Source organism: Pempheris klunzingeri, chromosome 7, assembly GCF_042242105.1.
Source record: "Pempheris klunzingeri isolate RE-2024b chromosome 7, fPemKlu1.hap1, whole genome shotgun sequence".
NCBI lineage: Eukaryota > Metazoa > Chordata > Actinopteri > Acropomatiformes > Pempheridae > Pempheris > Pempheris klunzingeri.
This window is the reverse complement of record NC_092018.1, coordinates 3,489,737-3,513,922: the sequence shown is the minus strand read 5'-3', so window position 1 is coordinate 3,513,922 and position 24,186 is coordinate 3,489,737. Positions and strand designations below refer to the sequence as shown.

General features: G+C 41.5%; 1 protein-coding gene across 1 annotated transcript; it reads right to left on the bottom strand.

Annotated features, from left to right (window-relative positions):
- Positions 1–1,429: 1,429 nt before the first annotated feature.
- On the bottom strand, positions 1,430–22,981 carry parp14rs4 (poly(ADP-ribose) polymerase family member 14-related sequence 4). The gene is made up of 23 exons (XM_070833364.1): positions 22,725–22,981; positions 21,215–21,303; positions 20,230–20,257; positions 19,522–19,596; positions 19,138–19,305; positions 18,080–18,205; positions 17,389–17,490; positions 13,951–16,132; positions 13,086–13,280; positions 12,791–12,860; positions 12,410–12,646; positions 11,333–11,554; positions 10,714–10,819; positions 10,007–10,156; positions 9,106–9,168; positions 7,121–7,306; positions 5,965–6,165; positions 5,452–5,555; positions 4,698–4,933; positions 4,333–4,604; positions 3,261–3,400; positions 2,387–2,561; positions 1,430–1,952 (listed from the first exon to the last, which is right to left on the bottom strand). The coding sequence occupies exons 1-23, from the start codon at positions 22,906–22,908 to the stop codon at positions 1,669–1,671; spliced, it is 5,595 nt and encodes a 1,864-aa protein (XP_070689465.1). The 5' UTR covers positions 22,909–22,981; the 3' UTR covers positions 1,430–1,668.
- Between the last annotated feature and the right edge of the window lie 1,205 nt (positions 22,982–24,186).

The following is a 24,186-nucleotide window of genomic DNA, read 5'->3' as shown; positions in this document are numbered from 1 at the left end:
CATCATACCCAAGAAGACTTGAGGCTGTAATCGCTGCCAAAGGTGCCTCAACAAAGTACTGAATAAAGGGTGTGAATACTTATGTACATATGATATTTCAGTTCTTTATTTTTAATACATTTGCAGAAATTTCTAAAAAACTTTTTTCACTTTGTCATTATGGGGTATTGTGTGTAGATTGATGAGGAAAAAAAAGAATTTAATCCATTTTGGAATAAGGCTGTAACATAAAATGTGGAAAAAGTGAAGGGGTCTGACTACTTTCCGTACCCACTGTATATGTATGTTTTTTTTTTCCCTCCTTTTTGGGCTCTGTTTATACATTGTCATATATAGTCTGTGATGTTGTCAAGGAGTGCTCTGTTCTGTATTGTGTCTTTCTATGTTTAATAAAAAATAAAGTTAAAAAAAAAAAAAAAAAAATCCCACGAGGGTCACAGCCATCAAACTAGTTTAAACTAGTCTGAAGATGATGAGCGATCAGTGTGGAATTCAGAGTTGACCATCTTGTTCGTCTATGTTATAAGTTATAGTTAATGAATAACACACACACAGAAGCATTTTAGTTAAAACCCTTAAATAACTCACCTGACAAAAAGACGAGCCTCTTGAAGTTGTTCGTCACGTTGGTGCTTTACTTCCCGCCTGATTTTCATTTCCTTTACTTTCTCCGCCTCCTCAATACGTAACATCTAAATTTACATACAGGAAGCCATTTGCCTGACTACTTGGAGATAACCAGTATGAACATATTGTAAAAATATTTAACCCCTTCTCTCTCTCTTCTGAAACAAAATGCATTTATTCCCAGTACTCAGCTGAAGTCTTGAGACTTTAACACAATTGATTGAATATAAATGCAATGAAACCATGTGTTATGTATTGTGTTACTAAGCGCCTTAAGCACCTGTAGATCAGATGCCGTCTTGTTGGTAAAGCAGCCCACCAGACTCGCTCAAACTTTTCCAGATAGGGCCTTTTTTTTGTTTTTTCCTGCAACGGACTCTCTGGACTTCAGTGCATCGAGCTGTGAATGATTATGTGATTATGTTGTGGGTTCTTTGGTGTAAAAACGTCCACCATTACCAGCCTCGTCAGTTCAGAGGAGAGTCCTCCTCAGGATTAACATCAGTATGCTAACGTACATGCTAACGTTATGCAGGTTTAATGTTTGCCATGTTCACCATCTTAGTTTATGCATGTTGGCTTGCTAACATTTGCTAAGCAGCACTAAATTCAAAGTAAATCTGAGGCTGAGGCGAATGTCACTGTTCTTGCAGGTATTTGGCGATAAACCAAACTATCAGACAAATGATAATTTCACCAAAAAGCTAAAATGTGAGCATAACATCTCCATATATCACCCTGGAATAAAATGCAAACCAAACTCAATATCTAACTTGACTCTTAAAAGTAAAGTTTCCTTTAATGAAAGCCTTTAATAAACAGTATTTCAGACAAAATCCCAAAGCAAAGCAAATAGTGTGACAAGTGCCAGAAAATTACAGTTTTAAAACATATTAAAGGTATACATGCTTTTGCTTCTTCATAATGACAGAATTTATGAGCTAGATTTCAATCTTAATCTCAGAGAGGGTGATGCGTAATCAAGAAAATGGCAACTGCTTGTAGACACAAATAATGGAGGTTAATTCTGATCAGAGCTGTTCATGTAAATGTGATCAGGTATTCTGGGTACGCCTGGATGTCATTGAAGATGACGAACATGGTCGGCTTGGCGGCGACATCAACAACGCTGTCGTACAGATCCGCAGCATTCCCAGAGCTCCTGGAAGGCGGAGTGATCATGCTGCCTGCACCCTGGGTGAAGTCTCCGACCAGGACCCTGGCCAGGTACATGCGCTTGTGCCCTTTGGCGTCAGGCTTGGAGTAGCCCCGTGCAGAGTAGGCGGGGTCCACAGCGAAGTAAGTGCCTTTGCCAAACATCGCAGCTGCAGAAAAACAACCGAAACAAGAGTCAGACTGCTGTGTCGATACAGAGGCTCCAGCAAAAACTGTTGAAGCTGTTGCAAGGTATAAATCTAGAAACGCACTGATGACCGATGAAAGTGCAAAGTTTCCAATGTTGTTAAGCCTGGTCAAAGGGAAATGTCCAAATAGCTGCATGGCAATGAACCTACATGCTACTACCTGGATTAGGACACTGAATTAGTTTTATTCTGGCCGTGCTAAAGCAGATTACTGCAGGATCTTATTCAGCATGAAGAGAATAACGTTTTCAGTGTCACATGGCCTGTGAGCAGTGTAAAGTTGCAACTACATGTTTTTTTGATTCAGTTAAGCGTTGAACTTTGCGTACGATGTAGTCAGAAGTGTTTTTATCCTCCTGCTAAATGTTCCCGTTGTGCTGCCAGTGTTTGGTTACCATGCGTTCCTGCGTAGCTGCGGTTGAAGCCCTGTGTGTTGATGAGATCGATGGAGGTTGCCGCGGTGCCGTGGAAGAGTAGCTTCTCGTTGTTCGTGTGTTTGTTCTTCACCTCCAGTTGTGCCTTCATCAGCTGGTAGCTTCGCCACAGCGTCAGATTTTGGATCCGTTCAATCTGGCAACGCAGTTACGACAAAACCTGTAATTCAGTTCAACTGCGCGGCTGAATTTCAGCAGGAACGGCCGTTATTCTTACCAATGTGGTGCCGTTTTTAGATGCAACCAACTGTGTACAATCAGCAAAAAGACTCCAATCTCACAGAAGCACAGTCCTGATTTACTAGTCATGTAATAATCTATTTATTGGAGATCAGGATTCGAATCCCTCGTGAGATCCAGCATCAAGTTTTACTTAGTGGAGTTTGTTAAAACTGACTAAACTGAGGAGTATTTACATCATCAGTGTTGGTAAATGATAAATGTTGCAACCTGTTAAATTTAACCCACAACAGGCAAAGTATCCTTCATAGTTTCATCATGTTATGATATTAATTTGCTATGTTGCTCAGTTGTGGCTAACTACATGTTATTCATCCATTCTGAGAGTTACACACAGCTGATCTGAGCTTCATCTGGCATCTGCCAATCAAATACCTGCGACGGCACATCCCCTTTTCTATTATTATTACTTTCTATTATTTCTTCTGTTTATCTCATGGTAGGCAATGAGTGATTAAAATATGTCCCACCATCCTTCACTTTTGTATTACGAAGTATTTTGGTGTCTGATAGATCTTCAAACTGACAGAAACCTTCGTGGTGTTTTATCGTAGGTCTGAATCGCCCCCCTGTGTGTATCATAGATGAAACATACGCTGACAATGTTTGCAGCAAGACCGGTCTTCTGAAATTCTGTCTCCACATCGTTGTACTCCTTCGATCCTGCCGACAGAGGAGCCCGCTTGATGAGGTCGCCTGTCATGTCATCCCAACCTGGCGGCAGAGTGGCGTCATCTGCAGAGAGAGTAACAGGTTTTTGTACAACCTGGATCTTATTTTCATAGTTTTGGCCATCGTTCATATTTGGATTAGACATTCGTGTTGTTCATACTGGAATGATCACATCTGAGTGTTTCAAATTTGAGGTCATTTTCTCAAAATCCTTGTTATCACTCAGCGTCCTGTTGCTCCGGTTCACTTTGATGTGACAATATAGAAGACTGAATGTGATCGACCGGCATTACGTTTTATTTTATTTGGTTAAACTGGTTTGCCGTTTGCAAATTACTTTATCAGGTAGCATAACGAAGCAACCAAAGCCAGATTTATGCCCATCGCTAAATTACATCCAGCTGGCTAACCGTAGTTTAGCTCAGGTTACAGTTAGCTAGTTGGCAGTTAGCATTAATTATACATCTTTGCTTTGTACCTTTATTAAGACTGTTAATAATTAACTGTTAAACATATAAACCGGCAATAAGAAAGTCGAGCAAATAACACTATTAATGTAACAGTTAAATGAATATTAATATTGCTTGTACAAGTTCTTGTACTAAGTATTCAAACATTATAAAGCAGCAAAAGTGCAGTGTTGATTAACATTAAAATGAATTAGCAGGAGATGGAGGGAACAATGTGGGATCTGTGCTCATCTTTGTAGATGACAAAAACTGATGGGACTAATACTTTGAGATCCAGGGTCACTTTGCATCTCTATTGCCAATTATAAAATAAATACAAATATAGTACAGCAGGTTTTATCAATAAGTCTTAAGAGGATGTTTACAACATAAAAGCAGGCTAAAAGAATCGTTTACTCATTTGAAATCAAGTTTCAAAGTAATTGTTGGATCGTTGCCCCCTTATGTTTTTAGGATTCGGGACATCTGCACATAAGAAAACTGATGTCTTTAATCTTTAATTAGCTGAGCAACAAGCTCACTCACCTTTCAACTCTTTCCTCAGGAGCTCCACCTCTTTATTCCCTTTCACTGAAGCTGCTTTTTTGAGCGCCACATCAGCAGTGTAGGTTTCGTTGTCGATCTTGATCTTCACCATTATTTTTTTCTCCAGAGCCTCCTCCAGGCTGAGGTTGGTGTAGATGTCAAAGGGCACCATCGCCCCGCTGTGGTCCTGAAACTGCCACTCAACAACTCCACTCAGCTGCCGGGCCTTGCTCTTCAAGTTCTCCTCCCTCTCCACCTTTCGGATGATGTCCCTGATGGTCAGCAACAACAGTTTAAAGGAATATGCTGGCGTTTGGTACCTGGACACAAGCGGTGTAAAATATTTGTTCTCCTCCATCACTGACCTAACCATAGACTCGGCGGTGAAGACGTCTCTGGTCAAACCCTCCAGGTGGATGTTGGGCTCCTGGTCCTCCAGCCCTTGGTCCAGACGGATGCTAACGGTGAGTTTCCTCTGCAGGGCCTTCAGCTGGTCCACGTCGTCCTGCCTCAGCTGGCTGATGTACGGTTCTGTGATGGTTCTCTCCGCCTGCTCGGCCACGATCAGATCCGTAATCCTCCTCTTGGCTTGACTCACAGCCTGTGGCAGGATGATGGTTATGGAGTTCAGTCATAGACGAGCATCATTTCAAGCGAGAACGTTTTCATAGTCTAAACCCCACTGAGTTTTTTTTCTGTGAGGTTTGATTGTATGAGTGTTTCAAATCCGATTCACTGAATTACTATAAACTTGTTGAATTGCTTGCTGTTGATGAGATGAGCATGTGTGCATAAGGCTCCACTCAGTTTTCATTCACACACAAAAAAACATCCAGGTAAAAAGAAGCATTTCAAAACAATTAGAAACAACCAGAAAATATTAATAATTACTAGGAAGTAAAATCACAAACTATGACTTTTACATTTTTGCTTGTGTTCAGTTTTAAAGGAGGCGATAAAATCTATTAGCCAGTTAGCTTAATTTCTGAAATTGCAGTTTTTGCTGCTTCAGATTTCTGAGGTGTTGAACTGTAGTGCTACTAGTGCTCGTACACGGTGTGCTGACTCGTGCCCAGAAAGCAAAGCGCCAAAACATAAAATAAATAACTGCACGTTAACCTTTTCATTGTCGGCACAGAGCTGAAACACTGTGGGCTCAAACTCCTCCGCCTCCAGAACCAGGGCATCGCTGCTGGGCCGCTCCTCCCCGAATCCGAAAAAGTCTGAAACAATATAGTGTGTTGTGTTACAGTTATGTTAGGTGTGTTTCTGTGGCAGTAGTTATAGAGTTTCTGCTTTATTGGCACATTTAAAGGACGAGTGATGAGAAAATACCCACTCAGAGCACCACATGCGGTTTAGTAATGTTTAAAAACCAGCTGTTTTTAGGAAATAATGTCAATGACAAAATGAAATTTAATATGTGAGGTGTTTTTTTAAAGGTTTACGTCTTCAGTAGGAACCAATGAGCTTCGAGCAGAGAGGCACAGACAGGAAGTCAGACAGTACTGAGAGACGGACCAACACATTGTTGGTGTTTGACAAATATAGACTAGAAACCAGCATTATCCTATAATCTCTACAAATGAAATTACAATATAATTCCTGTATAATAATAATAATGACACACACCTTTGATCTTGGTGAAGACGCTCTTCTCCACCACCTCTCCCTCTCTCTTCTTCATGCTCTTGTGAAACTCCGTCATCATGACCGCCTGGAAGATCAGGATCTTCACGTTGCAAACAAACTTCGGATGAATCTTCCTCACAAACTCCACCACCGCGTCCATCATGGTGTCCGCCACTGCCGACGGGTCGGCTCCTCCCTGACCTAACGGGCATGATGATGATGATGATGATGATGTAAGTGTTGCATTGAACAAACAACTCTTGTGCCAATACCAACCATCTCTGCCAATAGTCATGTGCCTAATTTGTGTGTTGCCCAGTCTACGTTAAGGAAATAACATATTTCTCAAACTTATTGATTAAAAAAAGATCATTTTAACAATATCAGTCTCACTAAGGGGAATACAGAAGACCTTTAATTGTCTGTGCAGCTGCTGCCCTAAAACTTTTCTCTTTGTGAAAGCTTTCGGTAACCTTCAATATGTTCTTATTTATTCTGTTCCTATTTGTCTTATTTTTATTCTTTTAATTGTTTTTACTTCCCAACATTTACCCGACTAATGTACTTAAGCACAATTTTGAGGTACTTTTTTCAATAACTGTCTTTAGTAAGTTGTTTTATAGATTCAGATTATTAATACAAAACGTTAAAGAAAAAACTTTATTGACCCCTGGAGGAAATTCACAAGCTACTCAGCAGAATACAAAGTAAATACAATAAGCTCCACATGAATAAATCAGTAATTATAATCCAGTAATATAAAATACATAATTCTGAAATGGGTCATTCTGCATAAGGAGTACTTTTAGTATTTTAAGGATATTTTGATGCTAATATTTGTCTACTTTTACTCCACCAACATTTTGAATGCGATGTCAATTAGTTTTGATAATGAATTGAATATATGAAATTTAAAGTTTCTGATTTTTGTCTTCCTGACAATCTACTGTACCTGCAGATCAGAAGCTCTAATACGGTGAGATGAGAGTAAACGTGGCTGCACAGTGAAGCAGTAAAGGCGAGAAGAAAAAGGAAGTGTTTGACAGAGACCAGAGCTTTCAGGAGAAGAGTTCACTTCAATATACAATTAAACAATCTTTGTCAGACTAGAATCAGAACAGGGATGTATGTGTGTGTGTTTAATGTTTGAACAGACCTGTTCCGATGGACGGGAAGGAGACGGAGCTGAACTTGTTCTCCTCACAGAACTTCAGCACTGAGTAGACCAACTCTTTGATCTTTGCTGGGTTTTTCTGGCCAACGACGTGGATGATCTGTCTGCTGGGCAGCAACCCGGCCGACGTCAGGATGAACGGACGAGGCTGGTAACCAGGAGAGTTCACTACAGACGGGAACCAGACAAGGCTCAAACACTGATACTTGGCGTTTAGCAGCCTAAATTTGGTTGCCAGGAGACTAAGAGCCGTACTAGTGCTCTGCAGGGTCAAATCTGAGCACAGTGATGCTTTGTCACAAAAAAGGAGGCTGAAAAATGAACCGTCCCAATCTGCTGAGCTCGGATATCTTTTTTTTTTTTTTTAACTGTGTTTATTGTTTTTCTAACATTTTGTTAAAACAAACAACTGGACACATTCTCGCAAGTATACATCTACACATTAGCACGGTTACACACAAGTAAAAACAAAAACAACGATGTTAAGATCAATTAAAAATAAAAATACATACATAAACAAAAATATACACATAATAAGTAAATTAGTTGTTAATTAAAAAGAGGAAAAAACAAAAAAAGGGGGGGGTGCGTGCTTCAGAGTACTAATCTAATTCGGTTTGATAAAAGCTAAGGGGTCCATCTCCATTCTTATTTGGAGATCGTTTTGCATAATTGATCAATAACAAGTTGCCAGATTTTGCAAAGTTCCTCTTCCTGTTTTTTCAGAGAGAATCTTATTTTCTCTAATTCAAGGTGCTTGAGTACGTCTCTCATTAAATTTATGTGTAGGTGCAGTTTTCTGTTTCCAGTTGAGTAATATCAGTTTCCTTGCCAACAAACACACAAAAGAAATTATATTCTGTTCTGTATTGGTTTTAGTGGTGTTGGCATCTATGATTCCTAAAACAGCTGTTAGGGGTCTAGGTCTACAGGTCTTTGTAGAGCTTTTGATAGGGTCTGGAAGGTATTTTTCCAATAGTTTGCTAACTTTGTGCAGCTCCAAAACATATGAGCCAGTGATGCCGGTGCAAGCCCACATCGATCACACGCTGGGTCTATTTCTGGATATATTTGACTAAGTTTATGTTTAGTCCAATGTAATCGATGTATTATCTTAAACTGTATTAGACCATGTCTTGCACATACAGAATTTTTATGAGTCTGTGCTAGAGCTGTCTGCCATTGCTCCTCTGTAATTTCACCACCCAAGTCCTCCTGCCAGGCCGTTCTTAGGTGTTCCAGCGACGTTGTGGATGTCAACTGTGAGAGTTTTTCATAAATTTTTGTTAACCCTCCCTTGATGCAGGGGTCCTGTAAGAGTAACTCCTCCATTACTGATTGATCTAGGAGGTTAGGATATGATGGAGTATTTTGTTTTACAAAGTGCCGCACCTGCAGATATTTAAAAAAGTGTGATTTAGGAATGTTATATTTTTTTTGTACCTGCTCAAATGACGGGAATACTTTATCCATGAATATATCCACAAAACTATGAATTCCTTTGTCAAACCACCCATCGAACATAGTATTGTTAAATGAGGGGGCAAAGGAATGGTTCTTAATGAGGGGGGCTTGAAGGGAACCTGTTTGCCATCGGTAGAAGCTCGGATATCTTTTATTCCCTAATATGGGTCAAGCTCCAAAAACGATGGATCCTACATTTCCCATAATGCAACCAGTAGCATCTTTTCTTTTTCCACTATATGTTTATTTAGTTTTCAAATGGGAACAGCACAAAAGACAACACGACCAAAGCAACACTGACAATTAAACTAGATGACCGAATCACTGTACACCCACTTTTTGTACGGGACTCTTAAATTAATCTGACAGGAATGTGGAAATTAAATAACCATAATAATTGTTTTGGGCTTGAATGAATAAATAAATAACGTAAAGCCTTTGCATTCAGAAATCCTCAGATGTACAGCCTGTGGATAACTAAAGGTTAAATTCCAGCTACGTACCGATCTTTAAACACTCCGTCTGAACGGTTGATCCGGCGCTGTCCAGGATTGCCTTGGACACTCCTGAGAAAAAAATGAAAAGCCACAACTGGTTCAGAAAATATCTCACAAAACAAAACACATGCAGGATTTTATTAACACTGAAGTGGCTCATATGTTGTTGTACATATTTTAACCCATTAACTCAATTTCCTGCACACTTGCATTAATTCTTGCTAATAATTCTCCGAATCATCCATCAGTGTTTAGGTTGAATCACCTTCAAGGCTGCCATTGATTTCCCTTCATTTCTATGAAAATCACTCTGCAGAGGCGGCCTGTGTTTTCTGTTAGGGGTCAATAATGTTATTGGTGCACAGTGAAGGCGACGCTTCGTCTTCCACTCTCCTTAAGACGTTATTTTGGTTATCTGAGACATTTTAAAATGTCGGAGCACAAGTAGAGAAAAGACAGTCAGCAAACTAACTAATGTTAGTTACATGTTAACATTAAGAGTTTTAGCAGTGTTGAGGTTAGAGACGATGATACTTTAGTTTTCTAAAGTTACACAGTCTGACTTTTAGTAGCAAGTAGCGAAGAATGTGTAATAATTTGGTAACAAACTAATCAGTGACTGAGCTAACACCAGTGAAAGGGGGACAGTGTAGACATGATGCTGACTGGGATGGATTCTCTCTGCAGCAAGTTTCTGCACGTCAATTTTCACTGAACTGAAATCAGTGTCCTTCAAAATAAAATGCAAAAAAGGTGAAAGTTAAAATTAGAAAAGATGGTAGGGCCCTTTGAAGTAAATGTCTTACTAGGTTTGTTCAGCAAACTACTTTTACTGTGGTATTCACTCCTTAACAGACAGAAGAGGAGGAGGAGGAGGAAACCCAGCGCTGCCAGGAGGGATAGTCACCTGACTGAAGGGTAAAGTCCTGATTGGAGGAGTTGATGATGACGTCACAGGCCTCCTTGGTGATGTCTCCAGACGACACCTCGAGGGTGAGCTGACCCATCTGCATCTGATACACACCGAGGGAGGGGGACGACACCTGACTGAAAGAGGCTGACACACACACACACACACAGAGCTCATGTTAGTGTTTAAACTGTATTTCTGATCAGAGTTAAACAGTGAACCTCCAAGACTGAGCGTAAAAAGACTAAAAATCATGAAAACCTTTCTGCCATAAACGGCTGAGAGCCTGCAGGTTTTTAAAGTGCAACCGATGAATTGGTCAAGTGAACAAGAGTATTAGAGTAGTCAAGTATGTCTTTGGCTCTCCATAGCACCAACCACAGTGACCAACCTCGATTAAATCATCATCGTTCTGTCTCTAAAATCATCAATTATAGTCTCTGTCAAAGGTCATTGATTAAACTCACCGTTCTGTCTCTAAAGTCATCGATTAAACTCACCGTTCTCTCTCTAAAATCACTGATCAAACTGTCTTTAAAATCAAACACTGAAGTCATCATCCCGTCTCATCAGATAATCAAATTAATTACATTCAGGGGTTAATATCTAAATGATCAGTAGATTTGCCCCTCACCTCTGTTTGAGTCGTGTGTCATTTCAATAGTTTTGCTGTTTGTGTTCATGGTATAAAAGAAAGGTCTCACCTGAGGACTGCTGCGATTGGCTGACTGGTGGTGCTTCGGTAAATTCTTGTGCTTCATGTTGGGCGCTCCTCGGACCGGTGTCACCTTTGAACTCCCTGGTGAAATGCTGACAAACAAGATTTAACCCGTCAGAGCTCGACAGTGAAAGCAGCAGAATCAATGACCCGTATTTACACAGTATTTAAACAGTATGTACTGTGTTCTTCTTTGGTTTCAGTACATCAAACTTGATTTAAGGGTTATAACCACTGTGTGTCACTTTAAAGTGGGAACCTCGAGGATTCTCTTTAACTAAATGTCTTTTTAAGTCATTATCATCGATCGTTGATTAAGGTACGACAATGGTGGCCACTGATCCAGCCCCTTGCATCTGCAGTATTCTTTGGTTCTAGGCCAAACAAAGAAAAGATCGACGACTACAGACGATGAAACTTCAAAAACAATTACAAAGAAAAAGAAAAATTCTGCACTCAAACCCGTCAGCGAGGACGCTGTTTGGATCTGTTAGACCGAGGCCCAAAAACACGCCTACAATCACTGCTTATTACCATCAATGCTGCAGAAGAGGACGAAACAGATCTTTAAACAAAAAGCGGCCTTCAACGAAACGATAACTCACATCCACAGTTCGGTTGTCGCTCGGGTGGACGACGACCACCACCATTTCCACACAGTGTGAAGTTCGCCCGCGGCTGTGTGAGTGGATTTCCTTCAGGAGGACTCGGGACACCACGTCTCTCGGGAAGCTCAGATTCCCCGTACCGATGGCCGGGAAGGACAATGACTTCATCCGCTGCTTCTCGGCCTCCTTCAGACAATATCTGATGATGGATGTCAGCTTCTGAGGCAAAAAGACGACACACAGAACAAGTGACACGGCTGCCGCACAGGACTGCAGATACAGCAAGGAGAATAAACTCTTTCTTGGAGGTTAGATACAATAAATACACCTGTGACATGAAGGTTATTGGTTCAAATTCCCCTGAAGTACCCATTACATGCACTGAAGCAGCAGTGGGATGTAACTAAGTACATTTACTGAGGGAAAGTACACATTTAAGATACTTGTACTTGAAACGTGAGCTTGGGAAACACTTCTCTGGAGGACAACGTGTTTTCTAGTGCAGGTGCAGTTGCTTATTTTACCACCAAAGAATTCGTTATGCCAACAGAGCTGCAAAGTTATTTCAGGTCCTTGACAGTTACCACTCCTCAAGTCTTGGATGAACGTGAAACTCTCCTTGTTGAATCATTAGTGCAAAGGATGAATAACTATGATCTGGTAAATAAATATCTGGTTCTCTGATTAAAAAGTGAAAACTACAAGTAGCCTGTGGGTATAAAAGAAAAGTGTGACTCCTAAACCCAATCACAGAGTTGCATTTTCCGTAGGATACAAAGTAAAAAAAAAAACAAAAGACTTATGGTTTGAATATAAACATAATTAAGACAAATCAAATCTGTTGGTGCACTTGATATTAGAACACGGAACCTTTGTGGTTTTGATAAAGTTAAGTCTCTTTGAACGAGCTTTTCTTTACTCCTGTAGCAGAACCTGGGAGCTCCAGTTTCACTTCAGCTCTCCATGAGACTACAGCTGCAGTCCAATGTGATGCTCACAACAAATATCCTACCTCTGGACTCGAGTGTGACCTCGCTGCCCAAAATAAACTGTCATGATCACAAACCCCCTCACCTCCTCTGCTCGGCCGTCTCCATTGTCCCAAACAGGGCAAACAGCATGAAAGACCTTCCGACAATTGAGGTTGAAGCCGTCTGTGATGACGACGTCGCCGTTCTGCAGCCTGGCCACCCTGGCTTCAGACTGAACAGCTGACTGCAGGCCGGGCCCGGCCGCCTGCAGGATCGCCTTGGAAACGGCTCCCTGGGTCAGGTTCATGGTTTCTGAGATGGTGTTAACGATGACGTCAGTCTGTGGACCAAAGTGACAGCGTTGAAAGGGACCGAAGAATGTCATGCTATTCACTGGCTTCACTGAAACTGTTGTATTGAATACTACTTCTGCCGTAACACTGTGAATTCCCCCACTGTGGGACTAACAAAGGTCAGTACTCACGGTCTGGTCCTGAATGTTTCCCTTCCACAGAACAATCCTCAGACCCTCAGGTGTGGTCTGCTCCGTCGTCCTACAGCCAAAACACAGAATCACAGCGAGTACGGTCACCATTACTGCGTCCAAAGCATCTTAGAGTTTGCTTGGCTCTTCGTAACCAAAAGGATAAGAAATCACGAAAGCATTAGCGCCTAGTACAGCCTCCCTTTTTCAGTGCTTTTGCATTCCCTAGCATGATTTTTCATAAGAAGACACTGATAACAGAGAAAGATGAGAAAAAGAAGACAAAGAACCTTACCCTCCAGGCCTGGCATGTCCGCTGGGACTGTGACCTCCCCTGTTAACTTGCAGGCCTTTCTGAAATCCAGCTCCTGTACGCCAAGTGTCTCCTCCTCGCTCTCCTCCTTGCCCTCCTCCTCCTCCTCCACCTCCTCCTCTTCCTCTTCCACCAAACGGACGGCCCCGCCATTGATTTCGACCCCTCTGATGTCCGCTGGGAAGTTAACAATTAAGTTCAAAAGGACGCCCTCCAACATTTCTGACTGATTTGTTTTGAGCAGGTGTAGAAATGTAAAAAAGAGACATTAGCATTGGAGGTGTTTGGCTCCACTGTCAACTAAACCCAGCTGACATTGTTGGTGACTAGTTTACTCGAGGAATGGCAGCATCACTCGGTCCAACACCTTGGTCCTGAGGTTAATTATTCCTGTTGGATTGGTAACTAGCTAAGAAGATGCAACATTTAGCAGTTAATAGTGTATTTTCTTTCTCTGGACCAATTTATGTTCAAGGCACACAGATTTTAAGGTGGAATTTATCCACCAGCACCTCCAGAGCTCATTAATTAACATTTTCAATTTTGATTGTTAGATTCTTACAAAAGTTTAAAGATTTTTCTCTCCAGAGGCAGTTCTGTGTGGCTGAGAGCAGTAAATTCCTGGAGTCTAGCTATTATATAGTCTAGCTGTTTCCCCACAGCCAGTCTTTATGCTAAACTAAGCTAACTGGCTGTGGCTTCATATCTGTCGTGCAAACATGTGACTGGCAGCCAAAAAGCTAACAAGCACGTTTAAGATAATGTTGAACTATTACTTTAAATATACACTCAATAATCATTTATGTTATAATCAACCGTAAAACTTCATTATATTAAAAGAAATTACCCAGAAGCCCTTGGGCTTTTCCCTCTTGCTTGCTGTGGAATTGTCAGAGTAGGTCCGAGGTCACTGAACTCTTTGTTGACCGCTGTGGCCAGGACCCTCACTGTGTTATCATTGTTGTCCACAAGGTGAATCTCCTTCAGTGATCTTGGACTTCCTGGCCTGTCACAGTACTCCCTCACTGCCTGAGCTATGGTCTGAGCACAGAGGTCAACGGGGAAACCGAACACGCCGGAGCTGATCGCTGGCAGAGCAATGGTGGTGCAGTTGACCTTCTCTGCTTGTCTCAGACTTTCCTTGACCACGAGCTTCAGACGTGACACCGATGTCTTCTTGTCACTGTTGGAGAACCGCGGACCGACTGCATGGACGACATACTTGCAAGGCAGGTTACACGCACCTGTCACCACGGCGTCGCCTGGGCGAAGCTTTCCATTTGCGGAAATGTAGTCGTTGCTGATTTTCTGCAGCTCTGGTCCGGCAGCCTTCAGCAGTGCCAGAGCCAGGCCGCCGATGTGCTGCAAGTCTTCGTTAGCTGCATTGACCACCGCGTCGGCACTAAAGCTACACATGTCTGCCTTGCTTACCGAAACCAGAACTGCATCAGAAGTCAACACTTTACAATAACAAAGGTCATTTCCCTCCTCATAGTTCTGTTCTTCCTCTTCCTCTTGATTCTCCGGACGAAGGACCGCCACACAGCCGAACTCCGACATTATCACAGAAAGAAACATGCTTCCTTGAGACGAGAAGTACTTCTTAGCTCCAGGCTTGTCCACGATGAGGCTGTCGGTGAAGAAAGTACTCATCAGTTCCTGAAAGCGGGGTTTGGCTTTCTGGACGTGAAGACGAGCACCAGCGATCGTGAATTTTGGCCTTTCTGGATCAAAATGGACTGTCACATCACAAGATTTGGCAATACTGGACCAATCTTCAGATTTTTTCTTGTCAATGAACTGAAGAACAGCGCAGGACTCAGTACGAATGGTTTCTTGGACACGTGAGTAGTTCTCAATAAATGTTGTCAGACTGCGGCTGGCCTCCTTCACCGGAATGACGAAGCCAGCCACCGTTATTTTGTCTCTTCTCTCTGAATGGATCTGAATAACCAATGTTGTCTTCTTTGATGAGTTGTAGGTGTCCAGCAGCTGTTTTTTCAGGTCCTTCCAGTTGTGAAGTTTCAGAACTTCCTTGTCTTTCACATCCACAGTCTGCAGGGAAAGAGCTGTCGTCATCTTACTCTCTGCGTGAGCGAGAGCGCTGTCTGAACCCCCCAGGAGCAAAACCCCATTGCTCTCAATGCAGTAGATGGCACTGATGCCTTGGGATGTGAACAGATCCTGCGACATGTCCATGGGATCAACCATCTTGAGAAAGTCTAGAAGCTCTGGAGGGACATTCAGGTGCTTTTTACTCATAGCTGCATTCCTCTGCGAGATCCATGCCTTAGTCTGGATAACCTCTGCAGGGAGTCCTGTCATGGTTAACGTGTGGTTGCGTTCATCGTAGGAGAGGATCATGTCAGGGAAAATGTCCAGTGCAGTTTTCTGTAACCCACCCTGCTTCAGGATGTAGAACATTGCAGGGGATATGCTCATTACCTCAGAGATGGCGTTTGTCTGGCGTTCAATCTGACTCATGGCTTTAAGAACAATGTTCTCCACTGGAGCTCTGATTCTTTTAATGCTGTCAACTTGACCAGCCACAGTTAAAATACCTCTGGATGCATCCAGCACCAGGACAGCGTCTTCCATGACAACCAAACGGACGTCTTTCTCTGCAGCTTTCCAAGCAGGCGCATTCGCTGGACATTGGAAGGCCGAGAACTGAGACATCAGCCGAAAGAAGGCTTCTTGGGCGACGCTCATCCAGTTATCTACACCTTTGGCTGTCAGGCCCCTCTGTCTCAAAAAGCTCGGGATAGGGCTGAGTTTCACCACAGGGTCGTCAAGGTTCACACGGCAGAAGTACGGACGCATCTGATCGTTGATGCTTTTTGAGAGCTTCTTCCTCAGGACGAATTTCCAGACAACGTGGTCAACCTTCTCTGTGAAGGGCCTGGGCATCCTCCATGTTGGTCGTTCCTTGCCGTACAAGGCAGTGCCCAGGGACTTGTAGTACGGATACACCTTGACAGGAAAGGAGCCCATCATGTAGCCTTCCTTCATGCAAATGGTTTCCACAACTGCAGCAACACGGGGGATGATAACAAAAAGAAAGCTCAGGTAAGTGGTTGTTCTACTTGGAGCTACAGGACATTTAAACAGTGCTGAGATTGTTTTTTATAAGTTTGTAAGAAGATTAGTCATCTACAGTAGGTTATACACTCTACACACACACTCTATGGTCAAAACTATGTACAATCTCTGGTTTGGTCTGAGTCTATTTTTCCCGAGTAGATCCAATTAAATGAAATCTGATTGTCTGAGCACGTGCTGACATTTTAGGCAACAGCGTTCTTCCAATTTTGTGTCAACAGTTTGCGTTTGTCTCTTAACTTTCCTGTTTGTGGTTCCTGTTTTAACGTGACCATACTCCCATGCTCCGTTTGCTGAAGAACGTGACTGGGATGAGTATAATTGGGATGAACTGGAACGCCAACTGATGACCAGCCGCACTAATATTCACTGATACTAACACTGGCTGAATCTGTAGAAAGGCTCAAGGACCAGAGGACACACCTGAGCTGTTATTAGAGCCAATCCACAACACCTGACCTGCAAAAATATGCGTTAATCTACCAACCGAGCTGCAAACCGCTGACATCATTAACTGACGGTATTATAGTAGCACAACTGTAAGGACTGAGGACTGCGTAAACACTGCGTTAATGTGCTGTGATATTTTATATTTAATGTACCCAAACCTGCCAGACTTGCGGTCGCACAGTGGGACTTGTGGTTGTGGGTCGACCTGCTCATCACCAGTGGATGAAATGTTCAGCTATCAACATACTTTTGTCCAAATCTCTTAATTTCTTGTTGTATGGGTTTAACCCTTTCATGCACAGAGGTCACTGCAGTGTGCAGCCATTCAAAAGCTGTTTTCTTGTATATGCGTGAGTTTTGATGGCGTAGCTGCACATCAGCCACTACAGTGGATGCTACTGCATCATCTCATCCACTCAGAGTGAAGCCAAGATGGCCGACAGACAGCCAGAAACACCAAGTTGCTCATTTGTTTCTGTTCAGACCTTCTAGAAAAAGAAACTCTTTCAGGTAAGAAACATATGGTGACATCAAGTAACATCTAAGGAGTCATGCAGTTGTTAAATTTTCCAAGTATTGATTTTAGATTGTGTTCATTCATTCATCATTCAATTCATGCATGAAAGGGTTAAATATGTCTCTGGGCTTGCCAGCATCTTGTGTTTTAATATTTAAAATACACTTTAACAAATAACAGTGGGTGAAACATCAATAGTCAAGATAAATCAAAAACCTTTGGAGTTCTTGAAAGTGACAATGGCCGCCTGTTCATCTGGGATTATGGCGATATTGTCCGGCAGAGCCCAGTGCTTCTCAAAGTACAGCTCCAACATGTCTGGAAAAGAAGTAAAAAGTGTTTAAGCACAGCAGCATTAACGCTGAAGAGGGAAAACTTGATTCTGTACTGAGGGTTTAATGTGAGGACAGTGTCAGATTTCAAATTGTCCTTACAAAATGCCTCAGTTGTAATTCTTAATATCTGTGGAACAACAAGGTTCATTGTGACGTTTTTGACGGTAGAAAGTCGTTCCAAAGAAAAGGTGTTTCCAGGGAACGTGAGCAGATTTTGGCGTGAAAGTCGATGGTTTATACCGCTGGAATGAAACTTCAAAATCCCAACAGAAATAAAGAATAACAGAACAGATTGAGAGGTGTGTGGCATGCAGTGTGATAAGGGCTGGTTTGAAAAGTGGGTCTAAACAGAAACCCTGATTTAAAGAACAAAAATCCTTCACATGAAAGAAAAGTAGCTAAAAAATGTAAAGTAAAATATAAAGAACAAAACAAGAAAAACCAACAAATCTCCCAAAATAACAGACATGAAGCTCCTGTCTGAGCATCATGGTGGTGACGACCCCTGTTGATTAAACCTCCTCTGCTCCCAGACCCGCTTGTGGAAAACACTGATTTAACAGTTTCCGTACCTTCAATCACAGTCGGAGGAACACCCTCCACTCGGACGCTCTCTGCTGCCTCCAGCGGCCAAACGGTCAGTTCGTGTTTCTGCAGCTTCCTGCTGGTCCGACTCACCGAGAGGAACTTCTCCACATCTGTAAAATACTCCAGATTAGTCCTTTAACTCAGAGAGACGAGATTAACTACAGAATGATGTTAGGAATAAATAAGGTCTGCATCTATAACATGACTGGTTCATATATGATCATGGGATCATAATAAAACGAGAGTCATCACTCACTCATAGATGTTAGTGATAAGTATGAACACTTAACACTTATCGTAGAAATAATACAACATTTTCTTTTTTGTATTCTTCACAGGTACAAAACAAAAACATCACTGGAATAAAACTTAAAGATGTTTCCCCAAATATTTATCAATAGGCTGATGCACGGTGGATCCATCAGTCTGATTGGCTTGTCCTGCGCTGAACACACGTGATTCATCATGTGATCTCACACTTTGCTCTGTAAGCAGTGGGTCCCTTTTTTAAAAGTCTCTAACACTGAAATCCCACTTTTTGTCCGGCTGATTAGTTGACTTGCTCAGATTTTATTGATTTGTTAATTTTCTGGAGGTTTTCATGCTTCTAACAGTTTCCTAGAAAGTCTAAAGGTTTAAACATGTTTCTTGTATATGACAGCGGACTGAAGTTAAAGTCAAACTCTCTCCACATCCAAGACCAAGGGTGTTAAAACCCTCTGATCGGTTAACGTCTGGTCTGGTGCCACCGATTATAAAACAACATTGATGTAGTGATGGAATATATAGTTGAATTGATCTTAAACGGAGCTTCTGAAACGCTTCTGGTGGGATTTAATGTTTCTCACACTCAGCGAAGAACTATTTACTCCTCAGTTGGCTCTTCAGGGAAGTTAATATAAAAACAGGTCCTGTTCTTCAAGCTTGGCTTAACTAATCCAGACTTCATGCTGTTATCAGGCTAAAATGATCCTGGTTTTTCTCATCCAGCTAATTTAAGGCCTTTGAAAGCAGTTTGAGGACCTCTGAGCTACTTCCTCACCTGCAGGGCTGTGAAAGGTGACGACGGCTCTGCTGGTCTCCCAGATGATCTCCAGCCTGTAGCTGCTCTCGTCCAGGCCTGAGATGTTCTCCACCAGCATGGCCAGCAGATCTCTGGACATGCTGTCCACAACGTTGTCCAACACCACGCCGGCGCTCTGAACGAACTCTGAGAGCAGAAACATAAAAACAGTCTCTACCTCATTATGGTCATCTGAGGAATTTACATGTTTTTAACACTGAAAACGTCTGAATTTGACGAAAAGAAATTGTAGATTTGCTGCTTTGAAACTTAAGTAAATATATTTTTCTTATTAATTAATTATTGAAAAAGAAATTCCCACAAAAACAAAGTGTTTGTAACATAATAGAGATTGATTTTTACCCTCTTTGTTCGCTGCTTGAGCTCCATTTCCAGGCTCAACGTCCGGCTTTGGAGGCTTTGAATCTTTCACTGGATCTAAGAATTAAGTCCAGGTTAGATTTATTATCTGCACACGACAAAAGTGTGAGTGAAGTGAAAGTGAAAGAGTTTTTAAATAAGTAAAAGTTAAAATCTCTCACTCCAAACCAAAGATGGAGACAAACAATAACGTTCATTGTTTTAGAATTTGCACTAAAATGTTTAAACTTTGTTAAACAGTGTTTTCAAAAACACACCAGTGCTACGGGTGACATTTTCTACCATCACCATGAACACACACACACACACACACACACACACACACACACACACACACACCGTCTTCCTGCCACAAATACTCACTAGAGCACCAAATGTGGATTAATCCGCCGCTGAAAATAGTCCCCAACAATCAAGCACCATTTCCTCCTGATTCTTTGGTGTAAACTACAGTGAGCTGCTGTGTTTGGGCCTCGTTTAAAATGAAACCATACATCTGTGAGGTGTTTTTAAAGCTTTACGTCTTCAGCAGGAACCAATGGGCAGGATTGGACAGGAAGTGAGACTAACACATTGTAGGTTTGAGTCTCTACTGTAAGAATAAAAACACATCAATGATTCTTTAGTGATGTTTAAAAAAAAGAAGAAGAAGAAGAAGAAGAGAGGATGGCGGTTTGAGAGCAGTTTTACCTGAGACGACGTCACTGCTCTTTGGGCTCTGAGAAGTGAAACCAAAAACAACCCTTTAATCACAGAATGAAACTGATGGACGAAAAAAATGTGTCTAAAAATCAGCTTTACATGCAGACTGAAAACTGAAAACTGAAAACGATCAGAGAATCTAAAGATTTAAGCTAAGCTATGGGAAATAAAACTTCACTACTCCCAAGGTGCATATGAATAAACTATTATTATTATTATTATTATTAGAGGATGTCAGAACTTCAACATATTTCAGCTCATCTTTAAATAAGAATGAAACAAACAAAAAACGTTGAAACGGTCTAACTGAGCCGGTCTGCAGCAGCAGTGTTATCTGATGAGGTATTTCACACTGACGATGATTTCTTTTGGTGCTGCTGCCTGAAACTCTTCGTGTTTAGTTTAAGTCTGTTTTTATGCCACTGGCCCCAGAGTGTAACGATTCTACGCACTTGAATCTTCCCATCAACCACTATATGCTAAATATTTTTCTGTATAAAATGTTGGGACTATGTCAAAAAGAAAAAAAGACAATCAACAAATGAACAAAAACAACTTTTAAGACACCAAAACTGGAAGCATCTCCGATTGCTAACGAGCTTTAGCATGACAGGACCGTGCTAATATGCTAACGTTTTCCAGCAGGGGCCTCTGATACCTTTTCAGCTCTTCATCTCACAACGATCTTCATCAGCAAAAATGGGGTTTGCTCAGTTGTCGTCATGTCAACTAGCAACTGAGAGAGCTTCATTTGCTGATGAAGACTGTGAGATGTGGTTGAAAGGTCCAGAAAAGGCTTCTTTTGTGTGCAGGGACAAATAAATGCTTAAAAAGTTTGAATTATACACAAAAGTCTAAAATGTGAGTAAAAACACCAGAGCTGAAGAACCTAGAAGGTCACAGTTGTTAAAGTGAGGTACTGATATTAATCTGGTTTAAGTTACACAGAAAACACTGTTAAATCTTTACTGACACTCACTGGTGCAGAAGTCAGACGTAACTTGACCGTCTGATTCTCCAGGATGATCTCGTGGTTTTCTTTGGCGAGGACTCGCTCTCTCACTGAAATCACAAGAAGCACACCAGAAGGCCTTAAAGGAATAGTTTGACATTCTGACATCTCATACGAACGTTTGCATCGAAATCCAAACAATGAACAAATTGAAAACTTATTTTTCTGTCAACTTTGACTGAGTGGATGCTCTTGGTCGGCCCATAGAGACGCTGCTGCACCGTGTTTGTACTGGATCGGAGCGCTGCTACCAAATTTCACCACCAGGTGTTGCACGTGACCCACAAATGAGAGTGTAGCAGCACCACAATCAGGACGATTGGACCACAGGCGGCTCATTAAAGTCACTTCCTGTGTCTGTGTCAGGTGATCTGTCCTCGGCCACGCCCCTTTACTCAGGTCCTGATGGGAGACGTGAACGTGACACATGAAGAAATGTCCTCTGTCAGGCTTCACCTGCTCCACCAGATTGTCGACTCACATGTCAGGAAGCATAAAGTCACACAAAGTAAAGCAGCTAAAATAATATTTTGTCGCTCTGTGACGGCTGGATGTGGAAATAAGAAACTTTCAATTTGATTTACTTGCAGGCACATTGCTAAAAATCCCTGTGGACTATTTGTTTTTAATTGTTTTTGATTTATATCTTTTTAGTCAGACAGTCTCATCGAGATTAAGATCCTTTATCACAAGAGAGACCTGAGAACGAAGCAGATAAACGGGCTTTAAAATCTCTTTAGAGGTCTGAGAAGTTCTTTTAAAAAGTGCATTAAGTACCAGTGAGGGGTCTCTAATGTTTGGTGGACACTTGGTGGATTTAAACGAGTTATAAGAGACTTATAATGAGCTTCTTTTGCACTTTGTCACTACGCTTTTAGTGCTTTATGTAAATCACTTCGACTCGCCTTATAATAAACTTACCTTATCCCGTAAAAGAAAACTACAACACACAAGTGGAATAAGAGCAGTAGAAACGAAGAGAACAAACCAGGTAATTAATTAAAAACACAGTTTGACAACATAAAACAACATCAGATGAGATAAGCAGAGTGAAAGTGTAGCTGTTAATGTAACCACAGACCAGTGTGGCTCCATCACAACACTCATTAGTTCATCTGTTCAATAAAACCTCTGCTGTGACCCATCAGCTGAATCACGAGGACAGGACGGTGAAGTGCATGCTGGGATGTGAATTTTGACAGCCAATCTGAACTGAGCAGTTTCAGGAGATCAGAAAAGTTTCACCGGGATTAATTTCCTCAGTTTTCACACAAAATAAGAAGCAGAATCTTTTGAGTCTTTTCATGATTAAATCTTATTTCTGCTCTGAGAAAGTGAAAGTGAGGCCTGTTTGTTGCGTCAGTCTGACTCTGCTCTCTGTGCTTCTGTGACTGTTCGAGGCCTTAATCCATTCAAATCTGACTTTTCTCCCGGATTATCACAGTAACCGTGTGGTTTGCTGGAGACTCACCCGCCTCTGATGTGAAGTACACGGCGGCTGTCGGGGCTCCATCCTCGGCCTCCACCCGGCAGTCCCCCCCGCTGGACTTCTTCTTGCTCTGGAAGTAAAGCTGAAGTTTGTTCCTCAGGGTTTTGGGCTGGACCGAACCCCAGTCCCCCTCCACGGTCACCGGCCGACACTCGGGCTGCTCCATGCCGCCGTCAGGTGCACAATCAGTGGCAGAACAGAGACCAGCGAGCTGCGGAGCTCCTCACACTTCAGGATGCTTTCACTTTCGTTTCTTCACTAATGGAAGAGAAAAATGTTAAGTTGCAGGCAACTGACTCACTGAGGAAGAGGAGCAGGAGAAATATTCTTCATCTGGCTAAAGTTGTGACCATAACATGAGCATGAAATGTTCATTAAAACATGTGATTCACACAAACTTGAAGGTTTTTATCCTATAAGAGTTTATTTGGTTTCACAAAGTACTTTTACTCAGAAGTGGATGAAAAGTACAAGTGAGGAAACACGTTCAAAATATTTGAGAAGAAATACAGAAAGCATTACTAAAGTACTGAGCATACAGAATAAAATATATAATCAGATTATTATTGCTGTTTCAGCTGGTGAAGGTGGAGCTGATTTTATTTACTGCTGGTTGGCTTCTGAATTTGCACAAGAGGATCAGTGAAGTTTGATCTTAATCTATAATGATACATCATGATTTATTGTTGGTTATGTTTTGTTAACATGAATCTGTGGAGTAAAAGTATAAAAGATGGAAATACTCAAAGTAGAAGTACCTAAAAATCCTACTTCAGTTACTAACTGTGTAAATCTACTTGGTGTAAATGTGTCCGTAACAGTTTTATTACTTTATTACATCTTTATATGGTGAAACAGCTGAATAAATGACTTTAAATATTAAATATACATGTTTTAATGGACCAACAGCGCCACCCAGTGGAGAAACCTTGGGATAAACTCAAACTGCTGAAATCAATTATTCTTTTTGCAAACATCAATTTTGTGAAATGTGATTCTCCAGATTTCTTCTTTGTTTATGAAACATGTTTATAAAAGTTTGAATCTCTGATCTCTAATCATCACTTCAAGTTTTACCTCCTTTTTTTCTTTGAATCAACAACTGGCTGATTGATTTTCTGTCAGTTAATCAACTAATGAACCAGCTGTTTAAGACCAACACACACAGAATGAGAACAAGTGTTTTTAGCTGTTAAATTACTTCACATGAGAAAATAAACATCCACAGTTTGCGAGCAGCGACTGAAGATGATAAACAGATTACAAAAGATTTATTTCACAAAGTGAACGCTGAAGCTTTTATTGACTTCAATCCTTCTTGAGTGAATCAGCTCAGAGGTGAACCCAAACAGGAGCCAGACACTGTTTGTGTAACACCGTGAAGAACCAGCCTGAGGTTCCAGTGAGATCGGCCTGTTCTGTTCCACAGGGATGAACAATCAAG